The 19091-nt window shown below is 42.6% G+C and overlaps 1 protein-coding gene across 1 annotated transcript in view; it reads left to right on the top strand.

Annotated features, from left to right (window-relative positions):
• PLXNA2 (plexin A2) overlaps positions 1 to 19091 on the top strand; it is a gene marked incomplete at its 5' end in the record, with an annotated part of 171766 nt that overhangs the window by 130050 nt on the left and 22625 nt on the right. The window contains 5 exons of the mRNA XM_080926315.1: positions 4498 to 4649; positions 12499 to 12616; positions 14620 to 14756; positions 15594 to 15761; positions 15999 to 16092. Of these exons, the coding sequence (XP_080782441.1) occupies positions 4498 to 4649; positions 12499 to 12616; positions 14620 to 14756; positions 15594 to 15761; positions 15999 to 16092 (669 nt within the window). The remainder of the gene's footprint in view (positions 1 to 4497; positions 4650 to 12498; positions 12617 to 14619; positions 14757 to 15593; positions 15762 to 15998; positions 16093 to 19091) is intronic.

The following is a 19091-nucleotide window of genomic DNA, read 5'->3' as shown; positions in this document are numbered from 1 at the left end:
TCCACCTGGTTACTAAATGTCTGTCATGGACTTCTTGGCACACAGGTTCTCCTTCCAGATCAGTAAGACAATCCATATCATCTCTTAGCTCCCGAACCATCCCGATATACCATATTCTTCTCATCTATAAGTCCTGAGTGTAGGGAAGCATAGAGCAGGAAATTATCAATTGTTATGACCTGCTCTCTGAACTAACATGCTAGGGCTTTCCAATCATTAGGTAATTTAATCCTGGCATCCTTCCTTTGAGACCAGCATGATTACTAGTTTTCAGATGAGTTTGTTCAAGGCCACCACATAGCTTCCCAAAACCCAGACCTGAGTTTTTCTGCTATCTTCTTGCTGCGGACACTGTCTGGGTACTAGGTCTCACTTCCTTACCTCAGAGCAGTCAGAGGCACACAGGCCATCTGAAATCAGAAGCTAAGATAGGCAAATATGCCCAATCCAGCCACGTCTCAGTATATTCTGTGTCACTGGAAACTTCAGTGTTACCCCTTCTGCCCTCTGACCATCTTCTTATCTTCCTCTGAGGCTCCACTGCTCCTTTTAGAGCATGAAGACCTTTTCTAGGCAATAACTAGACACTTAGAAAGTTTGCATCTGTAGACCACACATAAAGGCCAGGCCTGGCTACTGACAGCATCAAGGTTTTAAGACGTGATATCATGGGTATCCTACAATTTCTTGCTACTTATAAGAGAAAAAGAAAAACTCTGAGGACAGTCTCACTGGGGACTCATAAGCTGCCTAGTGTGAAATATTGTCTTGGAGGGGTATTATTCTTTCCTTCTCTGAAGATTTTTCCACTAACCCTCCTTTCTGCAACCTGTGTAGTTGGTTCTGCGGAGGAATAAGGATGTAAATGCCAGGTTCCTGTGACTCAGGGGCCCTGGGTTCTTCTCTGACATCTGGGAAGATGAGAGAGAGAGAGAGAGAGAGAGAGAGAGAGAGAGAGAGAGAGAGAGAGAGAGAGAGAATATCTACTATAAGACAATGCTAGGCCCCCAGAGCTAGAGTTAAATACAGGAGGTTGTATACAACCCAGTGTGAGTGATAAGAATCAAACTTCTGGCTTCTGCAACAGCAATAAATGCTCTGATTAGCTGGAGCCATCTCTCCAGCCCTAACAAACAGAAATGTTTAAAATACATGCTAGTATGGGAACTAGTAATCTCTAGCAGGACACAGAGGCCATATTATAGAATGGAAGACACAGCTGAAGAAATGAGGGAGACCAGAATCTAGGGGAACTTTGCCTCAGTAATGATCACAACCATTGAACCAAGTCGCTAGAACCCTTGGCAGCTGTGGAATTTACACGAAGGAACATGGAGACTCTTTTGGTTAGAATGAGTGAGGTGGTGAAATCTGCTTAGCATCTAGTCACACATGGGAGTGAGAACTAAAAGGGTCCTGACCTTATTAATTTTACATGACAGGAGAAGGGAAAGTAACTATTGAAGACACTTGCAAAATTTTCGGCCAAGAGTATAGTGACCCCATTTACCTTGAAAGAAAATCTGGAAGGATAATTGGGCTTGGGTAGAAGGAAGAAAAATTAAGAGTTTATTTTTAGAAAAGGTGAAACTTAAGGTGCCTGAGGGACATGCAGGTGGAAGTGGAAATGTCCTGTGGCTCAGGACAGAGCTGCGAGCAGATGACAAAGATTTAGAAGTAATCAGTAATGAAGGCCTTGGAAACTCTGCAAATCAAATAAATGATCACCAGCTCATTTATATCTTGGAAATCCACTCTTTTATAGAGAAGTTTTGTTTTAATCAAAACTGTAAGCTGTGCATTTCTTTAAGGCCAAAGCTGTGTGCTGCTTAGTTGATCTTTACTCTGAACTATTGGGCCACCCATTCCAAGTGATGACAATGTAAGATGTAGCCCATGAAACAGGCTCTCTTGAAAACTCACCTTTCTCAGTGCTTTCCAAGACTGGGAACGTGGTCTGATGATCTCGGAAGGATCCGGTTTGCACACCAGCTGCTATTGAACTTACATGTATTCTGGATATATATATATACATATATATATATAATATATATATATATATTATATATTATATATATGTGTGTGTGTATATATATATATATATATATATATATATATATATATATATATATATATATATATATATATATTCACTCTAAGATTACAACACTTGCTCATAATTTACCCAAAAATCTTCTCTGTGCCAACTTACACTCTTGAGGAGCTCTATACCAAAAGACTGGTCCTGCAGCCCAGTGCCTATAGCCTGTGTCTAACTAACCGTCCATGTTGGAAGAAACAGCTGCTATGACTGAACAGCAGGGGAGTTGCACTGTGAAATTTTCCAGAGGCACTGAGTACTCATGTGCTACCTGCAAGACAAGAGTATTTTTAGGCGTTCCAGAAAGATTTCATTTCACAGGCTTTTTTTTTTTTTTCCCGAAAGGTTATAATTAACTGCAATGAACAAAAGATTCTTTAAAAATAATAGTGGGAGGAAAGGAACCAAGGAAAGGAAGCAACCAACACAGCTCTGCCCAACCCATTGAGTAGGTGGATTCCAGCCATGCATGTGCTGGGGTTGGGGTGGAGGTGGGTTGGGAAGCCAAGTCCACAAAGGTCCATGTGAACCCATAGCTAAAAGCATGTCCTCTCCCATTATGCTATGTAATAGGTAGAAGCAGGTCCTTCATTCACCTCTCATGACAAGAGTCCATCTTCCAAGGCCTCTGAAAAACTATGCCATGGCCAAGAAGAATATCCAGAACACACCATTCTTGGACATTTTAGAGTTTCTAGGGACAGAAGAGGCTTCTTATTCTCACTATCTCTTTCTTTTCCTCATAGTCCCTCCGTTTTTCACACCCCCACCCCAACACATAGATATGCCTGTGAATCCCCTTGGCAATATCTCCCTTGATGTATTCCATATGCTTAGTTTTATTTATAAGAGGAGGGGGTACTTTATTCCAAGAAAAGGCAATGAAGAGAAAACTAGTAAGTAGAACTCTTCCATGTCTTCTGCATCAGTTCCTAACTTCAGGTTCCTGCCCTGTTTGAGATTGCACCCTCACTTCTTTTGGTAATGAACTGTTCCATGGAACTGTGAGTGAAATAAACCCTTTGCTCCCAAGCCTGATTTTGGTTATGGTGTTTCAATGCCGCAACTCTAACCCTGACTCAGACAACAGGCATGTATGGGCTCAAGGGGGAGCTTGTTCAGTGTCCAAGAATACAAAGACAGTGTCTCTGTCCCAGAGGTACCATGTTGGGGATCTTAGCAGACTCTTGGTCTTAATCAAGTCAAGCCTTTCTTGGGATGCAGTGATAAGCTGTCTTTTCATTGCAGTGCACAGGTTGCCTGAGGTTTTGGATCCATCCCTAACATCCCTAGCTCTCCTTCTCACTATGAAATGAGACTCCTAGAATAAGATGCCCTGAGACACTCTTGCTTCTACCCCTAGGTTGACAATTATGAATTTCTTTGTCCTCTAGAACTTAGTTCACTCAGGATAAGATTAACTAGTTACTTCAAACTTCAGGCAACTGCAGCCTTTAAGGCATGAACTTCTGCATGGGATTTACGGGATCCCTGGGAAGTTTATAGAAGACACTCCGACTCTTCCACTCCTTTCCTTTTGGATTAAAGCAAAATGAGATAACCAGCATTTGGCAACTAAATTAAAGAATGAACAAATAAATAATGTAAAGTCACTTCTTTGTTCTAACATATGCTGTAAGACTTTTTTTTTCTTTCAGAACAAGGGTAAGCAGTATGGGTCTGTGGTATTCCCCTTCAGTCAAATCTAATCCCCACCTGTTCCAAGTTCCCACTGTTTTCCCTGGATCTGTCTGATCACCGCAGACCCCAAACTGAAAACTTTGTTATTACTTCCTTCCTGACTTACGAGTTCCTTGAGGACAAGTCTGTTGAGTACTCGCCCTTGTGTTCTACAGGGTCCAGCACAAGAAATAGCAATAACAGTACTGTCATGGTTACAAAACCTCCTGTGCACACAGAACTTCAAGAACTGACTGGTGCTTCTAGGCTCACTTCACCTTGGCAGACAGGATAATACTCTCTTCACAAAAAAAAAAAAAAAAAAAAAAAAGAACTGGAGTTCACAGAGATTTTGTAACTTGATCACAGTTAGGCAGCCAGTGAATTAGTGAATTAGAGATGCGCATAAAACAGTGATATTCTTATGAGAGTTCAGAATTATTCCTGATAAGTTTTTTTTTCTTTTTAATGAATGGGTAAATGGGTGCACAGGTTGGTGGATGGATAGATGAGTGAATGATCTAAGGAGGTGGTGTAAGAGAGATGATATTAGATGATACTAGTGTTCTGCACAAGATGGAAAAAAGAGGAGGTACTCACAGTCTGGGAGTCTCACCATAGCTCCTCAGTACTCTGTTCTTAGGGAAGGAAAGGAAACTTCTATTCTTGTGAATAATAATTCAGCTAGTAGCTAACCCTCCTCCTCCCTCCTACAGATTTTGACAGTATCAGGACCACCTGAAGGAGGGACTCGTGTGACCATCCATGGCGTGAACCTGGGCTTGGACTTCTCTGAGATCGCTGACCATGTGCAGGTGGCTGGAGTGCCCTGCACACCCATCCCAGGGGAATACATCATCGCTGAGCAGTGAGTCTGCCCTGCTGGCCTTTGTCTGTGCGAACTTCAGAGTGGCGAGTCTCTATATTTCCTTCTCTGGGGCTTTCCCAAGTATTTTTCACATCACCTCCTCCTGTGGAAAATGTCCCAAGAGGTCTTCCCAGAGTCTTTCTGCCCCCAGGAGACCTTGTTCTAGCTTTCCTATTCTTCTCTCCTCAGGCCTGCATCAGGGCTCCAGGTGATCTGACTGCCCCTCATTTACTCTTTGCCTGCCTGCTGACACAAATGTTGAAATCCCCTCTGGGAACTCTTGGTCCCTCCTACTGCCTCCCCCCCCCAACCCCCCATTGAAATGCACCCTACTGGGTAGGCTGTGGACAACAATTTGTTTAGTGCCTGGGGCTCTGACAGTAGCTTAATCTGAACAGGGCCTCCACTGGAGTGGATTCATTTATTTCACTAAGGAAAATGTCAGCTGGAAATTAGAAAATAGGCATGTAGTGGCGGGCAGGCGGGCGAGCTCAGGAGTGACATATGTTCCAGTGTGGGGTGTTCCCTTGGCAGCAACTACAGTCGGTGAGCAGGAAGTGGTCCAGAAGTGGGGGATGAAAGCGAAGGAGGAACAAGGGAAGGGAGCCACTGGAGCATTCTTCATGCTCTGTCATGTGACACTGGGTCAAGGACTCCTCCATCTATTGAAGATGCAACTCTGTGTGTGTCAGAAGCCGATGAGATCTTGACTTTAACTCAGGATTTTCTCTCTTGCACCGTTAAGCTGCAACCTCAGGCTTCTCTGAAAGCCAGTCCTCAATAGCAGTCATAAAAATGACATCACTTTATTTTCCATCGGCAATTTTTAGTGTACAGAACATTTTTCCATCCACTGTCTGTGTTTTAATTATTCTGACACTGGCAAGAATAAAAGTTGGGGAGATTATTTTCCCCAGTCACTTGGGAAGCCAATACCAGGGCAGAATCAGAACTAAAAATCTTCTCCTTGTCAGGCCTCTTTCCCTGATGAAGCAACACTGGCCACAACTTCTGGGCAAGAAAGAGCTGGATACTTCATGACTCAGCCATCATCCATGGCTCTGAACCTCAAAGGCCCTTTATTCTATCATAGCTCAGAGAAGGATCAGTAGCAGATAGGGCAAATTCCCAAACTCTTGGGAGAAGTGTAAGAGACACTAGCCTCAGGCAAGGAAAAGATAAAGCTGGCCTGATCCTTCTGATTCTCCAGGTCCTGTTCTTTAGTGACAACCTTATCCCTATAAGAAATGAGCTTTGGGGAACTGATGGCTAGCCTTACAGAAGAACAATCAGGAATGAATACGTTTTTCTTGGCAACCACATTAGGAGATAAACACTGGGAACCAGGACCACCTGCCAGAAGCCTCCTAGTCACATGGTCTAGAGTCCCATGCCCCACAAAGCTTCACCAGGTACTTGGACACATAGACCACCCCCCAAATCCACCTGTACCTCAATAACTTTCTGTGGTCCAACTTGGGGACTTAGAGGACTCAGGCTTTAGGGTAAGGAGTATGAGGTGCCAGGCAGCTAGACTCGAAACTAGCCCAATGTTTGAATTAAGCTGTTTTGACACTGGCTCGTCTGCTAATCAGTCCTTAGGATTCAGCAAGCCATTTAGTCTATGACCTTCATCTAATGGACTGCAAGAAACTTTACTTCTGTTTATGAAGTCAAGTGCACTTCTTTATCCAGGGGAAGAAAGTACCCAGATGAACTGAGAGTGTAATCATGAAAGGACCCTGAGGAGGCTGTCATTCCAGGCCTGCTAGGGGCCAGTGGTGACCCTTGAAAGCTGCCCCTTCCCTTGCTTCAGACACAGGACAGGCGGGAAGCAGTGAAGGACACCCTATGCCTCACTGGTTATAACCTGGCTTCCAGCTGTGCCAGGCTCATTAGCACTCCTGAGGTTTCAGAGTTTGTTAACATCATTAAGCCTCCATCCTGGGCAGTGAGCAGCAGGTGTGATCATTACACATGTCTCCAAGAGATGAATCTGGCTAAGTGGGCTCAGTACAGAATCCTGGCCACAAGCAGGATTCGTGAATGCAGTAATGACTCGCCATATGCTTGTGTCTGCCATCTATCATTCCACAATTAAGTTAATATTGGTTTAAAGGTTCTGATTAGTCCTGAAATCAACACTGCACATGTCTGTGGAGGGCAAGATGATTTAGCCATAGGACATTGACCGGGCAGTGAAATGCAGGTCTAGACTTCAACTCAGCATCTCCAGAGACAAGGGTTTGCTTTCAACTGACCTCCCTCTTGTCTGCTTTGTATGTGAACTCAAACATGGCTGGACGGGTGCTGAACCTCTGTGCTTCCCACCCAGGAAGTAAGCTACCACTTATGCATGTCTGTCGGAGATAGTGTGGTATGGGGATAATGAGAAAACTGGGCTAGTGCCAGGAGCCTGGAGGCAAGCTATAGTTCACCTACTGATGAGCTGAATAGCATTGGGCAAGTCACTTTGCTTCCAGATTCTCAAATGGCCCATCTGTAAATTAGGAACAGACTGTAAATGTGTACAGTCACCTAAGTGGTCCTCAGGAAGCTAGAACAACATGACCCATAGAATCTGCAAAACACACACACACACACACACACACACAGAGAGAGAGAGAGAGAGAGAGAGAGAGAGAGAGAGAGAGAGAGAGAGAGAGAGAGACCAACTGGAAATCTTATTGGTTACACTAATGTGATTCCAGAACCCCTCTTTCAATTAAGAGTCAAATCTCTATATGAAAACTGGACAATTGTTTGACTCAACTCATTTTAAAAGGGGAAATTTTCACTATCTCTAGTCGTTGCCTCCTAATAATACATGGGGAGCCTTGGGGAAACCAGGAACACAGAGGACATTGAAATTGGGAAGCCTCTGAGAAATTAAACCAGAGAATACAAATGAGACTCAGAGGAGGAAGTAATATATACCCTTATGTCTGTGGTGGTCTGTGTGGAGGATACATCAAGTGACTAAGACTAGGAGTCCTAAGAAATGAGTGGGATTGTTCCCTATATTTGCCAAAATCTGTCACTAGCATGATGCCTGTACTGTCCCTCCCTTAAAGCATCCAGAACTTGTTATTAAATCCATCATCTGGGACAAGTAGAGTGACACATGTCTATAGGTCCACCTACTCAGGAGGCTGAAGCAGGAACACTGCTTCAACCCAAAGATTGAAGGCCAGCCTAGAAAATATAGTGAGACTTTGTTCAAAATACATACATACATACATACATACGTATACATAAATATATAAACATATACACACATACATATGCATACATAATACATGTATACATACATATACACATACATATATATACATACATATAATACATATATGCACACATACACACACACATGCCTTTATAAAATAATGATCCAGTGTCTACAAATGGAATGATGAAAGGCACAAAGTTGAAACTGAGGCTCACCTGTCTTTTAATCAGGGCTCCTTTACTTCCTGAAATGTGACCCTAAATAAGTCATGTAGCATCCCTGCCTCTTGATGGTCAGAAATAATAAGACCCTCCCTGGAGCAGAGGATTCATGTGATATTGGGTCCCATCTTGTGGACCACCTCTGCTATCAGCAGCTATAGCTCTTGTTATTAAGTTACAGGTTCTCCCGTGGCACAGTCCTTATTTTTCTACAAAGCCCTTTCCAGGTCTGCAGCATGTTTCTCCTGTAATTCATCTCCTTCAGCTAGGACAGGTATCCTACGAAAATTCAAGTCCTCTCCAAACTGCCTTCCAGGGCTCAGGAGTGAAAGGGGAAAAGAGGGAGCCATTGTACTTCACCTGTAATGTTGCTTGGTTTTCTGAAAACTCGTCTAACTTCTTTTTTTTTTTTTTTTTTTTTTTTTTTAACCTTTAAAAAGTAAAGTTTATTGTGCGGCTTTGGCGATCAACACAACTAAACAAGGGAATTTAATCTCTCGAGTCACACCAAGGGCATGCGCAGCCACTCACAGAGCCTTAGCCTCGCTGAGGGTGGGGACGGCCTGGCTACCGGGTCAGACCCACTGCTCAGAGAATCTGTAATTCATTTTGCGGGGGAAAATACAGCCTGAACAGAGTGTGGATCTGTCTATAGTCTGTGTATGAATGCATACAAAGTCTACCAAAGAACAGAAAGCAACATGCCAAACACGGGAATGGCTCATAGCATGCAGGGGTCTTTTCCAGATCAGGTCTTGCTATACCCTCGGCTCTCCTCACTGGGTCCTAGATCGGAATCTGCAGTGCTGACCCCTGTCTTTTTTTTTTTTTTTTTTTTAACGACTTTATTTTACAAAACAAAGATAAATGTACAGATTTTAAACATTTTTTGCTTAAAATTATACATTTTTGTCAGTACTGTTTTTTCAGACATTAAAATAATTTTTATATAAAACCATGTGAATATATTTTTTTAGTCAGTACTTGATTTTTTTCAAGGGCTTGACAGTATGCATTGAAAACCTAATAGTTACAATAAGCGTAAAGTACATGCAAAACAAAACGCAACATGGAAATAGTCAAAGTCTTCTTGTTTTGTAAATATATGTATATTTTTTTGTTTTCTTTATTTCTTGGACTTCATACAGTCTGTGAGTTGTTTCTGGGGGAGTGCAAGCCTCTGGGGTTAGCATCCCACTATCAGTGACTGCATATTATGTCTGTTCTTTTGTGACTGGGTTATCTCACTCAGGATGATATTCTCTAGATGCAGCCATTTTCTTAAGAATTTGGTTAAGTCATTGTTTCTGGTGGCTGAGTAGTATTCCATTGTGTATATGTACCACAATTTTTGTATCCATTCATCTTCTGAAGGACATTTGGGTTCCTTCCAGCTTCTGGCTATTATAAATAGAGCTGCTATGAACATTGTGGTGCATATATCTTTGTTCTGTATTAAAGTGTCTCTGGGGTATATGCCCAGGAGTGGAATAGCTGGGTCTTCAGGTAGTACTATATCCAATTTTCTGAGGTATCGCCAGACAGATTTCCAGAGTGGTTGTATTAGCTTGCAACCCCACCAACAGTGGAGAAGTGTTCCTCTTTCTCCGCAGCCTCGCCAGCATCTGCTGTCATCTGAGTTTTGGATCTTGGCCAATCTGACTGGTGTGAGGTGGAATCTCAGGGTTGTTTTGATTTGCATTTCCCTGATGGCTAAGGATGTCCAGCACTTCCTCAGATGTTTCTCGGCCATTCGGTGTTCCTCAACTGAAAACGTTTTGTTTAGCTCTGTACCCCATTTTTTAATAGGGTTATTTGATTCTCTGGTGTCTAGCTTTTTGAGTTCCTTGTACACCTTGGATATTAGGCCTCTATCTGATGTGGTGTTGGTAAAGATCTTTTCCCATTCTGTTGGTTGCCGTTTTGTTTTCTTGACGATGTCTTTAGCCTTACAGAAACTTTGCAATCTCATTAAGTCCCATTTGTTAATCTTTGACCTTAGAGCTTGAGCCATTGGTGTTTTGTTCAGGAAATTTTCTCCTGTACCTATGTGTTCTAAGGTTTTCCCTACTTTCTCATCTAATAGTTTCAGTGTATCTGGTTTAATGTGGAGGTCTTTGATCCACTTACACTTGAGCTTTGTACAAGGAGATAAGAAAGGGTCTATTTTCATTCTTTTGCATGCTGAGTGCCAGTTGGACCAGCACCATTTGTTGAATAGGCTGTCCTTTTTCCATTGAATGTTTACTGCTCCTTTGTCAAAAATCAGGTGACCATATACATGTCTAACTTCTTAGACATGCTCATACAAACCCTTGCTTGTCCCCTACTTCTGACCCCAGCCCTCTCCCTACTTACAGCCAGGTAAGGCAGAGCTCAGCCACTAAATGAGGACATTATGCCTCAGGCCCCTTCAACCATGGATTTCATTCAAAGCCAGCTACAAGTACTTAGTCCAGATACTTGGGTTGGCTCCATTTCTTATCACGCCTCTTCTAGGGGCTCCATATTTAAAGTTTAGCTTTGGAACATCAACTCCAAGCAAGAATATCTTTAAAACCTAGAAAAGCAATGTGCCCAGCCAATTTCTAAGCCTGCCATGGACAGTTTAACAGGCCAGACTAGACCTTCTCCTTTCTAAAACACACCCAGGCCCAAGACCAAGAGTTCATTTTTGCTTGTAACCTTCACATGTCCTCCAATTTCCTTTTCCACAACTTCATGCCTACAATAATTGCTTCCCCTGTGGAGGAGCTCTCCCACAGAGTATAGACGGGCCATGAATGAAAAAAGAGACAGGCTTGATTAGAAAAAAATGGAAAAGCTTATCTGCTTCCCAGTTCCCACACTCAGTTCCCACAAAAATTAGCTGAGTCTCCAGAGTTCTTTTAGGGGGCAACGAGTGAAGCTGTAGAAAATCAGAGACCCCAAAACAAAAGCACCAGAAAACAGTATTTGAGTTGTTGCTCCAAGCAAGTATCACCATAATAATAACCAAACACCTTAGACTGGGTTCTCAGGTGCTTCACTAATTGATTGCTGCTATCATGCTATGTGGGCTCACAGTGAATTTCTTTATTCAGAGATAAAGAAAATGGAGACTCTTCTTCCTGGAAGTGCTTTCTGTTGTAACTTATGTGCTAAATGTAAAAGACAGTTATTGTATGTTAAGTAAATATTTACCAGGAGTCAATGTACTTATTTAGGATTAACTATTATGAAGGAGATGGAAACCAGCGGGTTGTGTGTGTATGTGTGTGTGTGTGTGTGTGTGTGTGTGTGTGTGTGTGTGTGTGTGAGAGAGAGAGAGAGAGAGAGAGAGAGAGAGAGAGAGAGAGAGAGAGATTTGTTTAATGCTAATTTTATTACATTGAAATGAAATCTTTGTTTAGTTACCTTCTTTCCTAGAAAAACGATTTAGATAAGCATAGATCCGTTAAACACAGGTCTTCACACTGTGCCAAGAGAATACAGAGGATTAGTGGGAAAGAGGGTTGCTTTTCTGATACCCCAACTAAGCAAGCTTAGCATAGATGCATGGACACTGCTCTGACAATCTGAACTGTCTAACAAAAATGGTGTCAGGAGGAAAGAAAAAGCTTTCCTTCCCCATTTCGTGACCCTCTATTTGCTGAGACTGGTAGGACCCTCTCCTACCCATCCCCTACAGCACACCCTTTCTGAAAGGCACCGTGACTTAAGGGACTAGTATTCTTCTGTAACTTATCTCAGGAGCCAGGGAAATCACCAGGGGGTATTGATCTGACCTGCTAAGAAAGTGCAAAGCATCTTTCTACAGTGTTCCTGACGATGGGGGACCTGACTTCTAACCAAGGCCATGTCACCCACTCAGTAGGCTCAGCCTTAATTAAGTGTTACTTGGCACCTAATGAACTCACCCACATCTATGAACTTCTGCCATTGTGCTGGGAGTTGCTGTGTGGATGCTCACACTATCTCACCAGATTAGTGGCCTTTGAGAGCTCACTGCTGGAAACAGACTACAACTGAATCAGTGTGACAATCATTCACTTGTGCTCATAGGGAGAGCTGCTATGTTGGCTTACTGCATAGTAGAAAACACCAAGTACTGCCCCTCAATCTCTGTTGCACAGTCCACTCATTCCACCAATCCTAGATATGACCCATGGTGAGGCACTGGACTAGGTGCTCAGAGGAATGGGGGTGGAATGGTATATTAGAGGCACCCACAGCTTTTTCTATATAACCACATCCAACCTCTTACTCTGGAAATAAAACAAAGCCCAGAGATCAATACTAAACACACATTGATCACATTGGTACTAAAACTGAGCCATGGCCTAGCACTATGGCAAGGCAGTGATGGGTCACCTACTGACTGCTGAGTCTCTCATTGGGAGGTCTGCTGTCTTCTCAGGATCATCTGTGAGATGGGCCATGCCCTTATGGGTACCACATCTGGGCCTGTGCGCCTGTGCATTGGGGAATGCAAGCCAGAGTTCATGACCAAGTCCCACCAGCAGTATACTTTTGTGGTAAGTACTGGGACCAAGGCTAGCCACATAGCTAGCGAGGACACACTTCTGTTCCAGACTTCTCCAAGGGACTTCTCATCTGGTCCTCCTAGCCAGGCTGACCATGATGACCAGTAAAGGGAATTTCTGGCGTCCCTGCTTTGAAGGCTGTCTTTCTGAGTTTGAATAGTCACATGACTTAAAAAAAAACAAAAACAAACAAACAAGCAAAAAACCCAAACAGAAACCCAGATACTTTGGAGTCTCAGAGGACCATAGGGCAGAGTTCCAAGTAAGGCAAAAACTTGAGCCTTTCTTAGGAAATGGATTCTAGATGAAAGACTAGGCTGCCTTTTTTCCTCTATGTGACATTGTGATCTAATTCTAGCCTAATGAAGACACACTAATTAAGTGGTGTATATTTATGCATATGCTTTGATTTTTGATGAGGATATTTTAAGCTAAGAATTTGAAGAGTCTCTAATCTGGCAGAGTTGTACCTCTGTGCATGAGACCAGGAGAGAGAACATATGAACTGACAGTTCTGTGTGTCTGTATGGTTACACATACATGTATGTACACCCCTAAAGATATGTCATCAAGCAGTTTTGGCACTAAAACTTTGTGTGAGGCTGGTCCTAAATTCATACCAAGTCAATAACTTGCTTCTGAGGTCCTGGAGTCTCATTAGGCTCAATTAATCCTGAATCAATACATTATATTGGGGGCCTGTAACTTCCTTTTACTAAATCTTACCTACATCTCCACACTGAGTACTTCATTTAAAAAGTGTTAACAACAGTGGATGGGGTCAAACCAACCTTACTAAGAGTTTTTTAAAAAAATCATTAGATCACAACATTCTTTTCTTTCTAAAGCATTTTACTACTTAGTTTATAAAGCTTCCAAACCTCTACTCTCATTTTGGTATTGCTACCTTTTTCCTTGTACTTTTTTTTTCTCAGATTTGCCAGTCTGTCTGTAGCCACTGTACCTCATTTTTTCCCCTAAGGGATATGGGAAGCAAAAGAAAAAGATAGGGAGAGAGTTGTAAATATCAGAGCTTTAAAGAGCCCTAGGCCTATCATACCCTGTTCAACGGACAAGGGAAGAGCTGAAATCCAGAAAAATCCTATGACCCACCTCAGGGCTATAGAAGTGAGGGGGCTGGTACAGGCTAAAATCCACTCACAAAGTTAAATGTACTTCCCAAGCTCTGTATGGTGTCGCATGCTTTTGATTCCAGCACTCAGCAGGTGACATTGGGAGGGTTTCCAGCTCAAGGCCAGCCCAAGCTGTGTAGTGAGACTCTATCTAACAAGGTAACAAGATAACAAAAGCAACAACAAAACAAAAACACAAACAAAAAAAAAATCTTGCATTTTCCACATCACTGCCCACTAGGCAGAAACAATTCTTTCTGATTTAGGTCAACTGCTTGGTGCATCAGAGGCTAGAGATTTCTTTTAGTAAATTTCTTTTACATGAAGCTCAGTGAGCATGCTTGCAAGTGATATTCTCATCCATCAGGAAGGGTCAGAGAAGCCATGTTTAACATTTACTGATGGCACCAAGAATGAGGTCTCAGTGCTTAGGGCAGGACAAGAGAACATATATGTGGACCATTCATAGAGGTTGCAGTCCTATCAGCTGCCCAACTTAGGCAAGAACATTTTATTCAGCCCTATTGATTTTGTGCCAAAACCAACCAAACAACAACCACAAACCTTAGAACAGGCTCTCTATAAAGTAGCCCTTTAAAATTGTTCTCAATACATAAACTATTTTATAGATTAGTCAGTGTTATATTAGCTTTTTTGTCAGTATTATGAGTACAAGACTCCCCAAGACATTAATAAATTTCAATGTATGGCAGCCCTTCACCTTCCCTAGAGAAAGCAATGATGTTTAGGACTGCCAAGGGCAGGAAAACTACCTTCGCTTCTAGCATGATTGTTATTCTTCTTACCATTAGATCTAGCCTTGGACCTAAGCTAGGACTATTTCTCTGTTTCTTTTCAAAGAATCCCTCTGTGCTGTCACTCAGCCCCATCCGAGGACCAGAGTCAGGAGGTACCATGGTGACCATCACAGGCCATTACCTTGGTGCTGGAAGTAGTGTGGCAGTGTACCTGGGCAATCAGACCTGCAAATTCTATAGGTAAGATAAACGTGAAGGGTAGTGTGTTGTTTTCCCCTTGGCATACCTATAACCTCCTCATCATTGGTCCTCTCCTTGGCTCAGACATGATAGTCATTGTTAGAAATGTATGCCACTTATCAGTTTATGTCCCATAAATTGGAGGGACTGGTAACATTTAAAGGAAACTGGAAGCAAGGGTTATTAGAATAGATGAGTAATAATCCCAGGAGCTCCCTAGGTGAAGTGTCACTGTAGGAACTTGAGACTAATAGAGGTGACATGGTCTCTGCAATTTAAGTAAAGATTTGTTTTCTACATTATCTTCTGTGCATTAAAATGTGCACTAGAAAACCAAACTAACAACAACAGCAACGAACATTTAATATTGTCAGCCACAACCATGAGCCCTGAGGATGCAGACTTCAGGTAAAGTCTGAAGGAATCCATGGGTTAAACTACAGCCTGCCCAGTGTCACCCACATGAGAGCTTTGCACTATAAACTCTATCAGAGAACGCTTTGTGGTTTTATTACAACAGAAAACAGAAATATGTATTGACAACCTGACTGGAATCTTAAGTGGTAATTAGTCATATTCTAGAAAAATCCAGAAGTTCTCCAAAAATCTTGTAGAGCCTTGTCCCTGCCCATATTATTTAACCTTTCTACCATGCTCCCTTCTGAATCAAGTGAAGGGAAAGGGAAGGTGCTGATACGCACTGGTGGAGGATATTTCTGTAGCACAGAAAATAAGAAAACAGCAGACTCTATCATGGGCCACACTTGGGCGAGGGACATACTTTTCAAGCTAGTTCATGCCCATCTCTTTGTCTTAATCCTTCTGTTTCCCCATCAGGAGGTCAATGAATGAGATTGTATGTACTTCACCCCCATCATCCAATGGACTAGGACCAGTCCCTGTCTCCGTGAGTGTCGACCGAGCCCGGGTAGATAGCAGTCTGCAGTTCGAGTACATAGATGACCCACGGGTCCAACGTATTGAGCCAGAGTGGAGCATCACTAGGTGGGTGAGATTGGTGAGGTACATCTAAAGGTATTCAAGGTCAGCAAGGCACATCATCTGGAAGACAATGTGATTATATCTGGAGGAAAGTGAGATTAACAGGATTCACCAAGAGGGAAATAAAGTTGCAGAAGTCCTACAGCCCAAGGGTGGTTCATATTGGGGGTACTAGTGGTTGAATCTCACTTTACCAAATTTAAGTGGGTTTTACCTAACCTAGCTTCTGCTTGTTTCCAGTGGGCACACACCCCTAACCATCACAGGCTTCAACTTGGATATCATTCAGGAGCCAAAAATCCGCGTCAAGTTTAATGGAAAAGAATCTGTCAATGTGAGTAACCTTTGGTCTTCCCTTCCTTGGTTCCAGTAACCATGGCTCTCTGCAAGGCTGGGAGCTACAGGTTAGGTATATGGAAGCCTGATCACTAGAAAGGGAAATTGACTGAAAACTTGACTCTGTAGTCATGGTTTCAAACACCTAAGCTGTCCAGAAACTAATGTGATGGCATTATAATTTCAGGTGATATAGCAAAGGTCTAAAAGTGCTGGCTGCTGAATTTGATATAGCACTAAAGGGTTATGTTCACTTCAGTGAAAATTTTCCCTTAAAGGATAAATGAGAAACAGTGTATGAGGTAGAAAGAAGTTCTTCCTCCACATTTAGAAAGTTCTGTATTGGAAATAAGACTCCACCATTTATGGGCTATATGGCTCCAACCAAGTCATTTAACTTTTGTGATCCTGTGCTCCTTGTAGGTAATGGCTAAAAGACTTGCTTTGCAGTATCTGACCAGGCCATCCATGGAATTAATGTTTATATTTAATGTCAGCAGACAGAGAATTCTGACCCACTGGCAAGATGACCACAGGGTCTTCAGTCCTTTGCATAGCTGCATAATTTCATTACATTTAGCTATGAGTGTCCGTGGATCTCAAAAAGTTCTCCTATTCTGATGAGAACAGAATGTCTGATAAGTTATTGAAAAGTTTTCAGTTCATTCCTATAGTACCATCTCACTCATTTTAACTTGCATTTTCTGTACATTGTTGTATTCATAATTATAATACAGAAGATTCTATGTTGGTCATCATTATTGTTGTGAATTACAACTATTACTCTATGACCTTTGAGATATTGGTAAAGCTGAGATGGTCAGGTAATAGGTAGAATGATGTCTCTCCTCTTATCCCCGACACACGTCCAGCCTACTGAAGCTTCCTTGGAAGACAGGCACACAAAATAACACAGTGCTAGGCTAGACCAAAAAAATGTGTTAAGGATTATCAGATCCCAGACCCTCCTTGTATATAGGACAAACTAAGGCCAGATGGATAGATAACTTACTTGCCTCCAATCACAAGGTAATCATGATTGTGAATTCCCATCATGATAAAAATGCATATTTAGCTTGGTAAACACATTCTACCTTCATCCAATTTCAGAAATGGAGTCACAGGAAGATCCTGGACTCTGTATGTCTCCTGACAGCTAAGTCTTTCCTGAGCCCCCAGTCATTGCTATTTTGTTAAATTTCTGGGGCCTGAGGAGTTGGGAATGGATGCTTTGCACTCATACCAGGGAAGATAAACCATTCCTGCTCCCCCCCAAAAAAAATAAGTACAGGTTTTAAAATACAGATTTTATTATCATTCCAAAAAGGCCAACCAGAATACAACTTACAGATAAATTCTTAGGATAAGAAACCCCCATGCCAAGTCAGCCCACTTTTAGGCAGAAGAAAAAGCTAGCTCTAGCTTCTCTTAGTCTTCCTGGGATGGATGATACTATAGCACCAGCTGATTGATTTGTGTATGGCAGTTGGCCCTAAGGCACGATGGTCTCTTCCTGGCTGCTTGGTACAGAGTCATGAGATGGTTATGGCATGTGCGTAGTATGACATGAGGTGGTTTGGGCTAGGGATGGCTTTGTCATTGGTTTCTACATGTAAGGAATGCTGCCTGGTTGCAAGGCTTTTGCTGTCTCAAGGAATTGATCAAACTGGGGATGACTTTCTCCCCAGTAAACAGATCAATATAAGGCACCAGTACACATAAAATGAGATGTGAATATAGTATAGAAAGTGCTACAATGTTAGCATGGGGGAAGACAAGGGTGACTCCCCAAAGCTACAGCTTCTGTCCTCAATGAAAACAAAAACAAAAAATGGCATTTGAGCTTCCCTCATACATGATATCCTGGGAAGCCCAGGCCAGGTGAGGCACCCTCTCTCCTCCAGAGATTTATCTACGTCTTGAGGGCTTTCCCCACACTGCCACCAACCGTACATACCTGACTACAGTATTTCCCGGAACTAAATAAATTCCACCTGATGGGAAGGATTAGAGGACTCCAGGCCTACATGGTGACCTGCCTGGGAGTAGCTGGGCTCACAGGGAGTAGCTGGGCTTGCAGGTCTGGATAGAAGGCATGGAGCAAATCAATGTCCCCAGAAGGCCCTGGGCCTCTGTTTATGGTATGAGGAAAAAAGAACTTCGCCCTTTTGCTCCATTTGGGCCTCACCTTAGCCTCAGCCTGCCTAGAGCTACTCTTTTGCTTGTGTTCCAAGTTCCTAGTAGATGGTGAGGAGTACTGGCACAAAGCCTCAAAATGCATAGGGATATTGACAAGCTGTATTCATTTAATTGTACCTGTTGCTTCTACTATGCCTATCAGTAACCCCAGATACACCATGACATGGGCATTAAGTTGGAAAGGGACAGGAATGGAAACTCATCTCTAGGACAGCAGAAAATCCAGGGAAGCTGTTTTGTTCGGAAGAGTTAAGACTCAGACAGAGTTCTGACATTACTTCTACATACCAGCTCTTTTCTGTGCTGTCAACTGTATCATGCAGGCCCCTGTTTCTGGTCATGAAGCCTGAGTGTGTATATGTTCACACACACAAACACACACACACACACATACAAACACACACACACACACACACACACACACACACACACACACGCTAAGCAGTATATACTATAATGTATACTATAATGTTCTAGGCAGTTCCATGACTGCCCAGCTCCCACAGTGAAACTAAACTAAGTAGTACAGAGTAAAAGTTAGGAGGAGAGCAAGTCAGAATCTCTTTTCCCCCCCTATACCCTGCAATGGGTCTGTTTGTCATTTCTTTGTTGTCTTAGCCTCAGAACCAACCACTGCAGGAAAGAATAGCAGATGGTGCTAAGCAGGCACCAGCCAGTAGAGTTTTGATAGCAGACCAGAGGTCTTTCAAGAGACAAGGGAGAGCATGAACCTGGTGTCACTTCTGAGTGCAGATAGAGGAATATGTGGCCAGAGAAAAAAAAGATAGGCCCCGAGTG

This window comes from Micromys minutus, assembly GCF_963924665.1.
Source record: "Micromys minutus genome assembly, chromosome: 1".
NCBI lineage: Eukaryota > Metazoa > Chordata > Mammalia > Rodentia > Muridae > Micromys > Micromys minutus.
This window is presented reverse-complemented; position numbering and strand designations above follow the sequence as displayed.